Raw genomic sequence first — 16,889 nt, 5'->3', positions numbered from 1 at the left:
AATATAGTTTGATAACAATATTGGTTTTCTTGATTTCTTTGTGTATCTATTTGCATAATGTTTTTGTTCACTGTTGTTCCTTTTTAATAAGAAAAATTTTAATTTTCGTGTAGTTAATGTACAGTGTTATATCAGTTTCAGGTGTACAATATAGTGATTCAGAAGTTCCATGCATGACTCAGTGTTCATCATGATAACTGTTTTTAAAAAAAAATTTTAATGTCTTTATTTTTTTTTTGAGAGAGAGAGAGAGAGAGAGAGACCGAGTGCAAACAGAGGAGGGGCAAAGAGAGAGGGAGACACAGAACCTGAAGCAGGCTCCAGGCTCTGAGCTGTCAGTACCGAGCCCTGTGCGGGGCTCAAACTTGTGAACCACGAGATCATGACCTGAGCCAAAGTCGGACACTTAACTGACTGAGCCACCCAGGCGCTCACATGATTAGTGTACTCTTAATCCCCTTCACTTGTTTCCCCATTCCCATATTCTAAACACTTTTGTTCTTAAAAGCTGTCTGAATAACATTGCTGTAGATGTACTCCAGGAAGCAGCATATACTGTGAGCCTTCTTGAGAAAAGCTTTTTGTTTTTTTTTAATTGAATCTTTACAAACATTTTTTTTAATGTTTATATATTTATTTTGAGAGAAAGAGATAGAGCATGAGCAGGGGAAGGGCAGAGAGGGAGACAGAAGTCTGAAGCAGGCTCTGCACTGACAGTAGAGGGCCCGATGCAGGGCTCAAACCCACAAATCATGAGATCATGACCTGAGCGGAAGTCAGACACTTAACTAGCTGAGCCACCCAGGCACCCTGAGAAGAGTTTTGTTATTAAGTAGATAAGTTAAGCAATTTATTTACATTTAGTGTTGTTTGTAATATGATTTTCCTTTCTTCTGTCATCTTAATTTTTTTTTCTTTTTTATGTTGCTTTGCTATGTCCATTGTTTTCTATCTTTTTGCTACATAAATTTCTTTTTCAGTGATTCAGAGAGTATAGATTTTGTTTTTATTCTATGTTACACATTAAAAAACAAACAAAATCCTATTTGAATATATATTTTTCTGATTACCAGTGTTCTGAAATAATGTTAATTTCTTCCTGAATAAAGAATTTAGCATTCTGTACTTCCTTTTTTTCCTTCCCCTCTTGCTTCCCTTATGTTATTGGCTTAATACAGCATTTTACTGCCAGCTTCTTATTTTTAATCATTTTAAACATGTATCTTTGTTTATTTTTTAAAAGTTTTTTTTTTTTTTAATTTATTACTTATTTTTGAGAAAGACAGAGAGAGTGCAAGCAGGGGGCAGGGAGAGAGGGAGAATCTCAAGCAGGCCCCGCACCATCAGCTCAGAGCCTAATGTGGGCTTGAACTCACCAACCGTGAGATCATGACCTGAGCCGAAGTCGGACACTCAGTCGACTGACCCACCCAGGCGCCCTGGCCTTCACTATTTCTTTTTTTTTTAATTTTTTTTTCAATGTTTTTTATTTATTTTTGGGACAGAGAGAGACAGAGCATGAACGGGGGAGGGGCAGAGAGAGAGGGAGACACAGAATCGGAAACAGGCTCCAGGCTCTGAGCCATCAGCCCAGAGCCTGACGCGGGGCTCGAACTCACGGACCGCGAGATCGTGACCTGGCTGAAGTCGGACGCTTAACCGACTGCGCCACCCAGGTGCCCCAGGCCTTCACTATTTCTAATGCACTTTAAATTCTGTTGTTGGACTTGCATTTCCTTTTGTTTCTTGTCTCATCTGGTTCCTTTTTTTTTTTTTTTAAGTAAGCTCTAGGCCCAACATGGGGCTTGAACTCAACAACCCCCCAGATCGAGAGTCCCTAGATCGAGAGTCACATGCCCTACAGACTGAGCCAGCCATGTTTTCTTTTTCTTTTTGCCTCTCAACCAATTTCCTTTCTGCTATTGCATTCTCTTATTAACTCATCCTTTATCCCGTTTTAATCTATCTTTAAAATTTTTTTACTGAAGTTACAAAACAGATGTTGCCTAATTATACTATTACTTTGCTCAATATTTTTAAACTTTTATTTATTTTTAAAATATTTATTTATTTTTGAGAGAGAGCGAGCGCGCGCGCAGCTGCAAGAGGAGAAGGGCAGAGAGAGAGCGAGAGAGAATCCTAAGCAGAGCCTGATGCAGGGCTTGATCTCATGAGCCACAAGATCATCAGTGAGCTAAAATCAAGAGTCAGATGCTTAACTGACTGAGCCACCCAAGCAATCCAATTGTTTTTCAAAGAATATTTATTCTTTGCCTCTTTGTAGAATTGTTTCACAGGCTTTTTTTTTTTTCTAGATTATTTATTTTTCTAGATTACTTCTAGATTATTTTCTAGATTATTTCTAGATTACTTATTTTTTTCTAGATTACAATAAGTAATCTTGTTACTTTATTACAATAAGTAATAAAAGTTTTATCTAGGTCTGATATTTCCCTCATAATAAAATGGATGGCATTCTCTCTCACTTTGCTTTTTATTGGATGATATTAGTGTGTGCTTTTGTCACATCTCATCTTGAAGGATTTTCTGCTGATTGGATAATCCAGCATCCTTCAGGAAACAACTAGCTGTGAGAAAGCCCACTGGCTTGAGCTTTATTTCTGAGCACTTCGCTGTCTTGATTAGTGAAACTGGTGCTCTCGGACAGTGTCCGTTGTCCGACTTCATTGTGATGCTGTGGTCTACAGAGGCAGGAGAGCACGGAGTCCCTCCTTCTGCCAACACAGGCTCTCTGTCAGGTGGGACCTCCAGGTCCCTGGGCCTCCGTGTAGAAGTCGTTCCATGTCACTGGTCTCCAGTATGCTAAGGAAGGACTATTATTATTATTACTACTACTAGTAGTTGTAATAGTAGTATATATTACTTTTTACCCTGGCTGCCTATCAGCATTGCCTGGTGAATTAAAACAAAATACAGATGTGTATTCACACCTCAGATCTGTGTCTGGGCCATTCTGATGTTCGGATAGGATCAGGAACTACGAGGCTAAATTGTTCCAAGTGGAGCATCCGTCACTTATGTGTCCTGTTGCTGTCCTTACTTCTAGCCCCTACCTCTGTGGGCACCAGTTTCTTCTCCAGTTCCTTCCTTGAACACTTTGAGGCCATCATGCCCCTTTGCTTGATGGCAAAGGCACATAGTAGCTCTCGGTATCTTCCTTTCATCTGGTCTCTTCCGCACGGTGCTAAGCAGAAACATCTTCATGTTTATGCCTTGTGTATGTCAACCCACCCTTCTTTCTAACCCAGATGCAAATTTTGACCCATTTTTACTATTCTCAGTCACTTCTGTCAGGACTGGGGGTGGGAAGTGAGAGCCAGATGCCTTTGTTCACATTGCCATCTTCCCCTGAATTCAGACTATGATGGCTGTGAGTGAGAAATCATACTGAGCTGGGAACTATGCAGGCAGTACTTCTATTTTATGTTCCATTTGTGAACAGACATATACTGTGTGTGGTAGTCCTTACGTACATATATTTGGCGTGCCTCAGAATCATGCACACACGTAGCAATTTTTGCTTCTGATGTCCTTATTAAATCTTTAAAAGGATCTTATAAAATCTTTAAATCTGAGCCTGGGTGGCACAGTGGGTTAAGTGTCCAACTCTCGATTTCAGCTCAGGTCATCATCTCATCATGGGTTGTGAGTTTGAGCCCTGTGTCGGGCTGTGCACTGACAGCGAGGAGCGTGCTTGGGATCCTCTCTCTCCCTCTTTCTCTGACCCTCCCCTGCTCAAGCTCCCTCTCTTCCTCAAAAATAAATAAATAGGGGCGTTTGGGTGGCTCAGTTGGTTAAGCGTCCAACTTCAGCTCAGGTCATGATCTCACAGTTTGTGAGTTTGAGCCCCGCATCAGATACTGCTGCCGGCACAGAGCCTGCTTCGAATCTTCTCTCCCCCCAACCCCACTCTCTGCCCCTCCCCCTCTTGTGCACTCTGGCTCTCTAAAAATAAATAAACTTTTTGAAAAAAATAAATAACAGCTAAAAAGTTGTGAAGATAAAGGGAGAACAAGTGATAGATAGGTCTTCAAATTGTCTCTCATAACCATAGTTTTACATTTTCCAATTATAGCTAAGAATATTTTCTCCCAGCTAATTGCCTTGTGCTGCATGTGTGAGTGATATCTAAAATGCTGTGGGCAATTTTGATTTTGAATAATTTGTTGTCATTATTACTTCTTAGGTAGCAGAGACTCCCATGGGAGAAATGTAGTTTTCTAGGTAGTTATAAAAAGCCTCTTCTTTCTGATAGACATTTAAATTTTTTCTCATTTGACAAAAATGTACTGACTTGTTAGGAAACTTGCTTTTCCTTGCAAATTAGCCATGGTATTCCTAGACATTCTGTAAGGTGTTTTTTTGTTTTTGTTTTTTGTTTTGAGAGAGTGAGGGAGAACACATAAATGGGGTAGAGGAGCAGAGGGGGAGAGAGGGAATCTTAAGCAGGCTCCACACTCAGCACAGAGCTGGACATGGGGCTTGATCCCATGACTCTGGGATCATGACCTGAGCCAAAATCAGGAGTCAGATGCTCAACCAACTGAGCCACTCAGGTGTCCCTGTGAGTTTTTTACTCATTAGTAACAAACCTCTTCACTCTCAATGACACGTGAAGAAACTAGAACATTGAAGGAATAAATTAGACTGGAGGAGGTATAAAATTACTTTTTTTTTTTTTTTTAAATCAGCGGTTGAAATAAGTCTGCTCTCTGATTATGTTACGGCCTTAGTTCTCTGAGTAGCTCTTGAAATACTGCCTGCTATGAAGCAAACATCTTGCCTGGCCATCTACTTTCTGATCATCTTCTAGGTAGGAAGCCCCCACTCTGAGAGTTCTAATCCATGCTCTTTGACTTCTATTGATCTTTTCCTTATTCTCAGACTTTCTAGCTTTTGACACATTTCCCTCCATGACATTTTACATATGGACTATCCAAGTGATATCCAACTTTCTAAAAGTATCACAGCTTTATTAGATTACATTGATTACTTTTTTTTAATGTTTGTTTATTTATTTTGAGAGAGAAAGAGAGCAAGCAGGAGAGGGGCAGATAGAGAAGGGGAGAGAGGATCCCAAGTAGGCTCCTCCCTGTCAGCACAGAGCCCGACATGAGGTTTGATCTTTCACGGACCGTGAGACCATAACCTGCGCTGAAATCAAGAGTGAGACGCTTAACTGACTGAGCCACTGAGGGGCCCCCTATTAGTTTACATGGATTTTTAAATATGAATTATTTCATCTGATTCTCTCAGTAGCCTGTGATGTAAGGAAAAGCAAGTCAGATTACTGGATTTCACAAAGAAGGACACTGAGGTTTGGAGGGCTTAAGTGACTTAGCTAAGGTCATGCAATTAAGAAGTTGTGGAGCCAGGACTTGAAGCCAAATGTGATACCCTTGCTGTTAAACACCCTGTTGGCTTTTATAAGGTGTCAGTTTCAAATGTTACTTAGCCAAGATATGTTTTGCTAAGATATACAACCTGTCCACATATCTTATCTTTTAGAAGATGATCTCTCAGAAGATGATGCAACTTTCAATATTTCAATATTCAGCGAAGCTTGTTTGAAACTGAGCAGGGGCCCTAGGAAAGCTGGATCAGAACAAACGTACCAAGTAAGAAGATCTCTCATGCTGTCTGTCAAAGTACTGTGTCACTTAAAAATTTGGGTGCTCTCCAAGTGAGGATCCAAAGTATTTAAAAACACTGATGGAATGAATGTCTAGACAGTTTGATTTTTGTCGCTAGAGATGGATATGAGATGTGAGATGGATGCCAAGTGAGGGGTTAAATTGGAGGAAGACACCGTATTTGGTGACTTGCTATCGGTTTCCCTGTCTGGTATTTCACATGTGTATGTTTTATTATTTTATGCATTTTATAATTACAGCTTATTTTATCATCAAATTCATACTTGCAGATCTTTAAGAAACTCCTTGCATGGCTATTGGTCCCCATTTAACTTGACTTTTTAAAAGTCAACACATCTCAAAATTATAAATAAACTCAGGTAGGAACTGAGAGTTTTTATTTTATGTCATTTTTAGTGCCTAGCAAGTCATTTGGCAGAGTAGACTAAGTATTAAATTAAAGTTAATTAATTCATTAGCCATTTACCAAAACAATATAATGTATCAGTCACACTAAGGTAAAGTGTTGTTTTTGTTTTTTTTTTTTAATATTTATTTTTGAGAGAGAGAGCACGAGTGAGTAAGCATGAGCGGGGGAGGGGCGGAGAGGGAGGGAGACACAGAATCTGAAGCAGGCTCCAGGCTCAGAGCTGTCAGCACAGAGCCCAATGCGGGGCTCGAATTCACGAACTGCGAGATCATGACCTGAGCCCAAGTCAGATGCTTGACCGACTGAGCCACCCAGGTAACAACCCCCCCCCCCCCCCGGTTTTAAACATTTTTTTTTTATCCCACAATGATGTGGGATAAAGGTGAAGAAGGACACTGTGGGCAAGTAGAGTAGCATATTGAGTCTTAGGGAACATGGTTCTCTTAGGGAACAAAGAAAGCAAGGGAGAATAGCAAGAGACGAGGCAAAAACCTAAGCAGTGGCTAGATCGTGAACAGCCCTGTAATTTGGAGTTTGGATCTTATTTTGATGTCTCTGTGGAGTCACTGAAGGATTTTAAACTGGTGAACAAAATATTCATATTTTTATATTAGGAAGAATACAGGGGCTAGAAACATATTCAAGTACCTAAATAAAATTAACATTAAGATACAGATGATGTCAAAAAATCAGTGTAGGGCCTCCTGGGTGGCTCAATCGGTTGAGCTTCCGACTCCTGATTTTGTTTCAGGTCGTGATCCCAGGGTCGTGGGATTGAGCCCTGAGTTGGGCTCCACACTGAGCAAGGGGCCTGCTTGAGATTCTCTCTCTCTCTCTCTCTCTCTCTCTCTCTTACTGCCCCTCTACCCTGCTCATGCACTCTTTCTCTCTCAAAACAACAACAACAAAAAAAACCCCAAACCAACCCCCCACCCAATAAAGGCAGTTTGCAAAGACAGTATAGAATATATATGTATTATAAAAATGCAAATGAACACCTGTTAGTGTAAGCCAAAAAAGAAAAACAAATTAAGCCATGAGACACCATGATTCTTCTTTTTTTTTTTTTTTTTTTTTTAAATTTTTTTTTCAACGTTTATTTATTTTTGGGACAGAGAGAGACAGAGCATGAACGGGGGAGGGGCAGAGAGAGAGGGAGACACAGAATCGGAAACAGGCTCCAGGCTCTGAGCCATCAGCCCAGAGCCTGACGCGGGGCTTGAACTCACGGACCGCGAGATCGTGACCTGGCTGAAGTCGGACGCTTAACCGACTGCGCCACCCAGGCGCCCCGACACCATGATTCTTCTTTGAGCATAGAATACTGTTCTCCACAGCTGCTGGCCACTGAAACTGTCATGACTTTTCCAGAATAGTTATTTGTTAGCATCTATCAGTAAATTTTTGGAAATGGACTGTAATTAATTATGCAGACAGACATATACAGAAAGATTATGCTGTTCTCGGAAGCTTTATTTATAATAGGGGAAATTGGAAACAACTTAAATGTTCATCAGTAGGGATTTGGTTAAGTAGAGAATCATACATTCATCTGATAGACCACTATGCAGACATGAAATAGGTTCTACCTCACACTGGACAGCATTTGCTACTGGAGACCCTCTCAGTCTCTCCCTCCCAGGATTCCTTTCCTCTGCCTGTCCCTTAAATCTGATTACCCTCAAGGTTGTTCCTTGCCCATTCTCTCGTCATTCTGTACCCCACTTTGAGCCATCTTATCCAATCTCTTTATTTCCTTCACTGTCTCCATGCTGTTAAGTCCTAAATCGGTTTCTTCAGGCCTCATTGGTTCTATAAGCTCTAAGCCCCGTACTCCCTGATTAGCTTCTTGTGTTCTTTTGCAGTGTGTCTTCATGTATGTGACCCTCCTACCAGCAGTGTCCTTCCTTCCCTTATCCTACCTGGCTGCCTCCTATTTATCCTCAAGGCTCAGCTCAGTCAGCAACCCTGGTGGGACACCTTCGCTGACTTCCTGTCCCAAATGCTGTTCCTGATCTCTGAATAGTTTTTCCTACCCCCTAACTCACTTGGTTAATGCTAATTTCTCCTCTGGTCCATAATTAAGATAGGGAAGCTTTTCCCCATCCCTAAAGAGGAGGATGAGGTGTTCCTCCTGAGTGCTCCTACAGCCTCATGTATTATAGCATTTCTCCCTCAGTGTTTAAAAACTTCTTTTTAAATGTTTATTTATTTGAGAGGGAGAGAGGGGGAGAGAGAGAGAGAGAGAGAGAGAGAGAGAGAGAGAGAGAGAGAATCCCAAGCAGACTTCACTGTCAGTGCAGATAGAGCCTGATGTGGGGCTCGAACTCACAAACCCTGAGATCATGACCTGAGCCAGAGTCAAGAGAAAAGATACTCAGCTGACTGAGCCACCCAGGTGCCCCCTCCCTGGGTATTTTGTTTGCCTAGATACTCATCTGTGAGTTCCTTGAGGTTAGGACCTTATCTTATTTGCCATTGTATACCCAATGCTGTATGCTCTGTATATCTATTTAGAGAACGAATTAATGACAGTCTTTACAATATATGTTAAAAAAATTTTTTTTACCATTTATTAATTTTTTGATAGAGTGTGAGTGGGGGAGGAGCAGAGAGAGAGACACACACACACACACAGAATCCAAAGCAAGCTCCAGGCTCTGAACTGACAGCACAGAGCCCATCGTGGGGCTTGAACTCACGGACCATGAGATCATGACCTGAGCTGAAGTCGGACGCCCAACCGACTGAGCCACCCAGGCGCCCCTACAATATATTTTTAAATAAAATAACTTCAGTATAGAATCATGCATGCAGTGTGATTCAAATTTGTAAACAGAAAGTAATTTTTTGTCTGTAGACTAAACCACGTGGAGTTTAGGATGAGACTGTGTAGAAATGCAGCCTCCATAGTTGTGAGGTCTTCTCCAGCAGATGGCAGCAGCCTGAATGTAGAACTGGTGAAGTCAAGTGTCTGGATTGACCCACTGTGTTTTGCATTTTCTAGAGTGGGTAGAATTGAGAACCAATGGGCAAGGGGATTGAGGGTACTGGACAAGAGAATAATTGAAGTGATAGACAGTGGTACCTGAGAGAGTTGGGGAAGATGAGGACTGGGGTGGTAGAATACTGGTAGAAGATCTTGGGGGAAGAAATCTCTCTCTTGAGAGAGATGAGGAATAATGGGCAAGTGGTTCAGAAAGATAGGGGCTTGTGAGATCTTGGAGCAACTCAGCGTGACACAGTCTGGGATGTGGCCATGGATATGAGTAGCTAATGTGGAGTGAAGGAACTTTATAACATTGAGCTCAAGGAACTCTGAGGCCAAGTTTTGATGGCTTATTTATAAGGATCTTTAAGTTACCGAAGATAATGGTAGGAATTGAGGAGAGAGGAATCTCCCAAAGCGCCTGGTGTCAGGGTCTTGGATGACTATGGAAGATTGGCAAGGAATGAGGAGGGATGGGGGTGGTATAGCCAGTGACATGAGCATCAAAGGAAATACTAAACACAAAGATGTCCAGCTGTAGCACACTGATTGATCAAGGGTTTATCATATTACTTCTGGGACCTTCACATATTTTTTTCCTCTTAAATCCCTATATTATACATGCATCTTGGGTCGGCAGTGGGTAGGGTATTATTGGGTTAACAGCGTGCATGATGAATCCATGAACCAAACACTCTTTTATCAGAGCTCTAATAGGAAGGACCAAGTGAAGGACCATTGAGCAGTTGCTTTGAATTTGGAGGAGTCCTCATAAAGTTAAAAAATTCTACTTTGTGAGGCTTGTCGATGGATTCTTTATGAATGAAAATAAAAGAATTTTGCCCAATAGCTCCAGTGCAGTCTTGTAAAGTATTTTTTTTTTAATTTTAAAGTATTTTTAAAAATGTTTTTAAGTTTATTCATTCATTTTGAGAGAGAAAGCATGAGCGGGATTGGGGCAGAGACAGAGGGAGAGAGAGAGAATCCCAAGCAGGTTCTGAGCATGGAGTCCAATGAGGGGCTTGAACCCACAAACCCACTGTCAGATAATGACTTGAGCTGAAGTCAGACACTCAATTGACTGAGCCACCCAGGTGCCCCTCCGGTGCAATCTTCTTTACCTGGGAGGATATCAATGGATTACCTTAGGGTAGCCTATGTTTTGTTCATGTGAGATGCAGTTATGCATTTTAAGCTCTGCCCTATAGCTGGTTGAGGGGGACGTTGAATAGGATAGGTAAGGTAGCTTTGTAAAGTCCATCCTGGTTTAGCTCGCTATGGTATTAAAAATGATTCTAAGTGGGTGAAGACTAATAGAATGAACTTCTTGCTTTATCTCCATTTTGCTTATAGTCTATATATCTGCAAGCCAACAGGAAATTTAATGCAACACTTTATTTTAATCTCGTGACAGTTTAAAGTTCTGGGTCAGAGGTGGTATCTGAATAATTTTTATCATGCCACATCATTTAACTTCACAACGAAGGAACAAGCTCCAGTAGTGTGTTTAGACCTGTACCCAGCAGCGGATTACACAGTGAATATCACTCTACTGGGATCTTCTGAGCAGCACTCAGTGCAAATAACAATGACAACTGCACCAGCAGGTGGGTGTGTGTGTCTTTCTGTTTTGTGGCTCAGGACAAGAGAAATATGTGAATTACACAATGTTGGGAATGCTCGTCTGGGAGGCAAGAGACTTGGGTTCTGTTTCTAATGACCACCAACTTTTTCTGGGCTTCAGAGTGCCTGAATCTTACCACCTACTCCTTTCCCACAGGGGTTCTGGCTCCTAGAGGGTACAGATCAGGAATGGACTGTGTTATTTAGGGCTCTCTGACAGTGATGGATTGAAAATACCTGTAAGGTCTACTGTCTTTTACCCAGACTTGAAGATAGCTGAGCTCCAAGGGTAGACCATATGGACAACTAGAACCAAATTCCAGGAGATCATGAATGTGAGCTGGGACAAAGAGGCCTTATGACTAGACTGTGTATGAGCATATGAACCTGACATAGAGAGCAGTGGCCTAATGAAGGTCAGGCTTCTTAGGAAAGGGCCATGTGCCCTTGTGAGGAAGCCAGATAAAGGCCAGCTGTGTCAACTGCACAGCTCTCACTAGTGGGGAGGGTCACAGAATTGTTTTGTTCTTGAATCCATTGGGTTTAACAAATCGATGGGTGGAGAGGCTGCCACCTTTGAAGGAATGCAGTTGAATAGGGTAGATCCTGCTCCTACCTTCCTGATACTTCTCTCCCAGACTAACCATTGTTCTGAGGGAAGAAAAGCAGAATTATGTGATGGTTGCCCAACATTGTGAACTTACTAAATGTCACTAAATTGTACACTTGAAAGTGGTTAATTTCATGTTGTGTGAACTGTATCTCCATTAAAAAAAATTTTTTTTTTAATTTATTTATTTTGAGAGAGAAAGAGAGCTAGAGAGTGAGGAAGGGGCAGCGGGAGAGGGAGAGAGAGAATCCCAAGCAGGCTCCGGTGGTGACAGCACAGAGCCTGATGCAGGGCTCAATCCCACTAACTGTGAGATCATGACCTGAGCCAAGCTCAAGAGTTGGATGCTTAACTGACTGAGCCATCCAGGCACCCCATTATTCCCATTTCATAGACAAAGATCATGAGGCGCAGAGAAGTTAAACAGTTTGTCCAAGATCACAAACCTAGTGATTTGAACACAGCAGTCTGGCTCCAGGGCCCTCATTCTTAATCAGAAATTCCACTGTTTCTCACTAATTATTTAGTTATTCAAAAGAAAAAAGCAAAATTATGCTCTATGAACCCAGTGCATAGTCAGTCCAGACCCACCTTGCTTTTTGCCAAGCTTGGACCGTGAACAAAAACTTCCAATGATGCATAAATGCATTCATTTAATGCATGTTTATTTCTTACCTACTATGTGTCAGGCAGGTTCTAATAGCTGACATCATAGCAGCGATAAAACAGTCCCAGCTGTCATGGCGTGGGAGTCAGAAGGTCAGGATAGCGAGAGATAAACAAGTAAGGAAATAAATCAGATGTTAAGTGGGGCTTAGTATTAAAATGAAGAATAAAGCATGGCAAAGGGAGTGACAATGAATGGTCAGGGAAGGCCTCTATTATAAAGTGACATTTAAGCACAGATCTGGAGGAAGTGAGGGAGTAAGCCATGCATAAGGAGGACGCCAAGTGACAAAGTCTTGAGAGAGGCATGTCCTTGACATGTTCTAGGAACATCAAGGAAGCTAATATGGCTGGAGCAGGGTGAGCTGGAGAAAGTGGTAAGAGGTGAGGTCTAAACTGTAGCCTGAATATAATCAGAGTCCCATGGTGTCAAATTCAGAAAGTAAGTCCATTGTTACCTTCTCCTTACAAGGTGGATCCCAAATTACCATTGGTAAGTATAATCTAGCACGTGGTCTTTCAGCCTCTATAGGTTCCCAAGCAATTTGGAGTCCACCACTTGTGAATTTGAACTTAGTTTGGGAAATGGTCTCTTTCATAAAGTTACTTGGATTCTGTCTGACAGTAGTCTTGCCATATGTTTTTGTGGGGAGGGAGATCCTCTTCTGTGGAAAATTTTAGAACTTTGCCATGGTGGCTCCAGGTCTTTCTTGGTGCCCACCTCAAGTATTTAGCACCTTTTCATTTTCATTTCTCCTTCAGGCCCTGTTTCTATCCATCGCTGAAGATCTTTATCTCTAGTGAAGGACCCTCCTTGCTTTGTGGGCAGGGTACCCTATGGTATAGTGGGAGGAATAGTAGGAAAGTCTTCAAATGAATTGCACTGTCTTGCATGCCTCCTTCACCATTGCAGTTTCCTGCCCTTTTCTCTCAATTTCTCTCTCCCCAGAAAGATCTTGAGAATCGTTTTAGTTCTGAGCTCCTGGGGTTCGTATTACTGAATGCCTTGCCTCTGAGTGCTGCTTCGTGGTTAGGAGTTTTTGCATTTGTCGCCTGGAGAATTATCCTCAGCTGATCCTTGAGCTGCTTTGAGTTTCTGGAACTTGTGCTTTCACTGGTCTAATGAGGTCCAGGAAGTGCACTAGGTTAGTGGTGTTCACCCAGGCCCCACCTTTCCTTAGAACTGACTTTTTAAAGACTCAGCCGCCTGCGCTTCCTTAATGGGCACTGCAGCAGCCCTTCCGGCCACCAGTTCCTTTTCTGCAGGGGGTAAGCCTCCAGCATCAGTTCCCTCTGATGATGCCCACTGTAGGCTTTCAACCTGCTTTTTCCCACTTCTCTATCCCCAGGTCTGACCAATTCCTTTTGCTAGTTGTTAGTACTTTCCTTTCCTATAGTTGCCTTTTGTTTTCATGTTTAGATTTTTGTTCTACTGACATACTACTTTGGATTTGGCCAGTGAAGTCTCCATAGAGAGAGAATGATGCCAGAGAGTTCTGGATCTGCCAGCATCATCCCGTGCTCAGATAAATCCTGCTCACCTTTAATGTCATTAGGAGGTACATATTTCTGTTCAGTGCAACCTATAACCCAGGCCTGGGTCTGATCAACTGTCTTTCTCCCTGGATCCTCCCTAATGCACCTGTTTTTCTGTTCCTTCTTCCTCAAGTTCTAATTCCTTGCACTGCCCAGGGAGGTGTCCGTAGAGCCTGTGCTATACCTGCTGTTCCAGCTACATGAACAATGCTACTTCAAACTAATTTAATAGTGCATGAAAAATTCACTGATTTTTCTAGTCATTCTCTTCTTTTTAAAAAAATTTTTTTTGAATATTTTTTTTATTTTTGAGAGAGAGAGAGAGAGAGAGAGAGAGAAAGCTGGGGAGGGGCAGAGAGAGAGGGAGACACAGAATCTGAAGCAGGCTCCAGGCTCTGAGCTGTCAGTACAGAGCCCAACGTGGGACTCAAACTCACGAACTGTGAGTTCATGACCTGAGCTGAAGTTGGACACTTAACCAACTGAGCCACCCAGGTGCCCCTAGTCATTCTCTTCTTAAATATGTCCACATTTTCTATTTTTTAAAAGTTTATTTAGTATTTATTTTGAGAGAGAGAACACATGCGCACACATGAGTTGGGAAGGGACAGAGAGAGAGGGAGAGAGAGAATCCCAAACAATGTCTGTGCTGCCAGCACAGAGCTTGACATGGGGCTCATTCTCACAAACCATGATATCATGACCTGAGCCAAAATCAAGAGTCGGATGCTTAACTGACTGAGCCACCCAGGTGCCCCAGGATGTCCACATTTTCTCTAACTACATAGCATCACAATTCTAGTTATTGAGGAGTTTCCCATTAATGCTGACTCTGCCTTCCCTATTTAAAATGCTAAGAAGACCCCTCTTGATAGAATGATACCCCAATCTGGGCACCTGTTGGGGCAGGTGTCATTTTCTTCTTTCTGCCAAAGGAGTCCCTCTCTTCTTATCCTTGATGATCTTGAGCCACTATCCCCAACCTAGTAAATATCCCCATCTTTTCTAGGCTCTTTAGAACAGTTACATTTGGATGCATTTCCTCATCCTTATCATATTTTTTTCTAGCTGGACCAACAGGATTTCAAATTTTCTTCACCTTGATGTGATTTCCTTCACTTTACTTCATGCTCTCCTAATCTTGTCTTGTGTGTAAGAACAAAATCTGTTTTGTAAACTGATTTCATTCCTTTTTTTTTTTTTTTTTGAGACTTGGCAAATCTCATTTCTAGAAACAGAGGATTCTAGGCCTATATCTTTTATGATTCCTTCTTGGCACTGGAGTTTGTAATGATCCCACTGGATTTTATCTACTTTAATGCAAGAAAAATCATTGCTGTAGAATCCCCAGTCTGAGTCTCTGTGATAACATAAGAATAACTAAAGAACTTATTAAAACACAGGTGCCTGGGCTGTACCCTAGAGGTTCAGATTCAGTAGATCTGGAGTGGGGACATCAGATTTTCGTTTCTGGCAGGCTTCCAGGCCTCGGTGGTGCTCCTAGTCCATGTTGTGAGTAGCACTGCTCTGACTGTATAGACCTTAGCTACTCTTGGGTAATTTAAAGGCCCTTTCTTGAATGTAAAGATGTGATAAAGTGATAGAAAGGAAAAAAAAAAGTAGCCAAAGATAACTCAGTGTGCTCATGCCTAAGAACTCGTGTTGAAGTTTTTCCTGGTTTGTGAAGTTTTCCTGATAATTGAGTATCTATCTCCTCTATTCCTGCAGTTTCAGCTACAGAGACTTGAGAGTCTCCATTTTCCCCCATGGTACTTTGCTCCCCCGTGATAGCTCTTGTCTTTATATAAACTCAGGGTCCAGTCAGTGTATCTACATTTTGCAGTTGGGAGAGACTGAATCTTACCCCTTCTTTCCATAGAATGACAAATAAGAAATATCAACTTTATTGCCTGGGCCAATTCCCAGATAACTACCTCCAACACAGAGTTTCCAATAAAAGTTATATTAGAGAATGAGACTTAGGTATGTGGCCAAATGGGGCTTCCTACTCTTGTTTCCTCCAGGAGTATGGGCAATTGGATCTGCAAAGGACCCTCCCGTGGCTTAGCCCAAGCTAAGGGCAATGGGTGAAGTCTGGTTAGTTGCCTCTTGGAGACTGGAGATATATGTGCCCCTTGCACCCGAGAACAGGCAGGTCCCAGAAACCAAGAATCTGCATCTTGTTTGGGCTGTGACCTGTGATATATGAACTCCACCCACTAGGAAATGTGACCCAAAGAATGGTAGTGTCTTACCAGTGAGATTACATATTTATTGTTCCATCCTTGAGGATTAGTGAGTAGGGAGTGGAGACAGACCACAATTGTCTTTCCTTTTGTGGAAATGGAAGACAGGTAAATAGCAACCTTTAACACACTTGAGCAAAGTTATTGATGTCTGCAATGTTAGAGGGTTGAACAGGAAAGTTCTATTCTAGTTCTAGGAGTCTATGTTAGGAAAGCAATTTTAGGTTCCTTCAAATTCATTTATTTCAACATTTAAATTTCTTTCTCTTTCTTTCTTTCTTTCTTTCTTTCTTTCTTTCTTTCTTTCTTTCTTTCTTTCTTTCTTTCTTTCTTTCTTTCTTTCTTTCTTTCTTTCTTTCTTTCATTTTGGAGAAAGAGAGGGGCTCTTAAGTGGCTCATCTGACTTCAGCTCAGGTCATCATCTTGCGGTTCCTGGGTTTGAGCCCCACGTCAGGCTCCGTGCTGACAGCTGGGAGCCTGGATCCTGCTTCAGATTCTGTCTCCTTTTCTCTCTCTGCCCCTCCTCCACTTGTGCGCTCTTTCTCTGTCTCTCTCACTCTCTCAAAAATAAATGAACATTAAAAAAAAAAAAAATTTTGGAGAGAGAGACAGATTGTGAGTGAGGGAGAGGGGCAGAGGGAGAGAGAGAAAGGCTCAGTTCCATGACTCTGAGATCATGACCTGAGCTGAAATCAAGAGTTGGATGCTCAACTGACTGAGCCACCAGGTGCCCCTCAACATCCAAATTTCTTGAACAATTTATTTACCATTATTATTTAATTTATCCAATTTTGTATTCTTATTGATACAAACAACTTATTCGTATAGTAAGAATTTCATTATTATTTGTGTCAAACATTTTTCTTGTTTTATAGTTTCTTTTAATTTTGTTTATGGTGTTTTTGACATATAAAAGTTTTAGATTTTATGCAGTCAGTACTATTGATCTTTTCCTTTGTGATTTATTACATTAATATTAAACATAGAATTTTTTATGGGGCGCCTAGGTGGCTCAGTCAGTAAGCATCTGACTTTGGCTCAGGTCATAGTCTCACGGTTCATGAGTTCAAGCCCCATGTCAGGCTCTGTGCTAACAGCTCAGAACCTGGAACCTGCTTCAGATTCTGTGTCTCCC

At 41.7% G+C, this 16,889-nt stretch overlaps 1 protein-coding gene across 1 annotated transcript in view; it reads left to right on the top strand.

Annotated features, from left to right (window-relative positions):
- Window positions 1-16,889, top strand: part of SUSD1 (sushi domain containing 1) — a 138,715-nt gene that overhangs the window by 63,992 nt on the left and 57,834 nt on the right. Inside the window, exons 10-11 of the mRNA XM_086683946.1 lie at window positions 5,530-5,639; window positions 10,488-10,680. Coding sequence (XP_086540072.1) covers window positions 5,530-5,639; window positions 10,488-10,680 — 303 coding nt within the window. The remainder of the gene's footprint in view (window positions 1-5,529; window positions 5,640-10,487; window positions 10,681-16,889) is intronic.

Source organism: Puma concolor, chromosome D4 (genome assembly GCF_028749965.1).
Source record: "Puma concolor isolate L17-30 chromosome D4, mPumCon1.1.hap2, whole genome shotgun sequence".
NCBI lineage: Eukaryota > Metazoa > Chordata > Mammalia > Carnivora > Felidae > Puma > Puma concolor.
The sequence above is the reverse complement of the archived record's forward strand: the minus strand, read 5'-3'. Positions and strand labels throughout refer to the sequence as shown.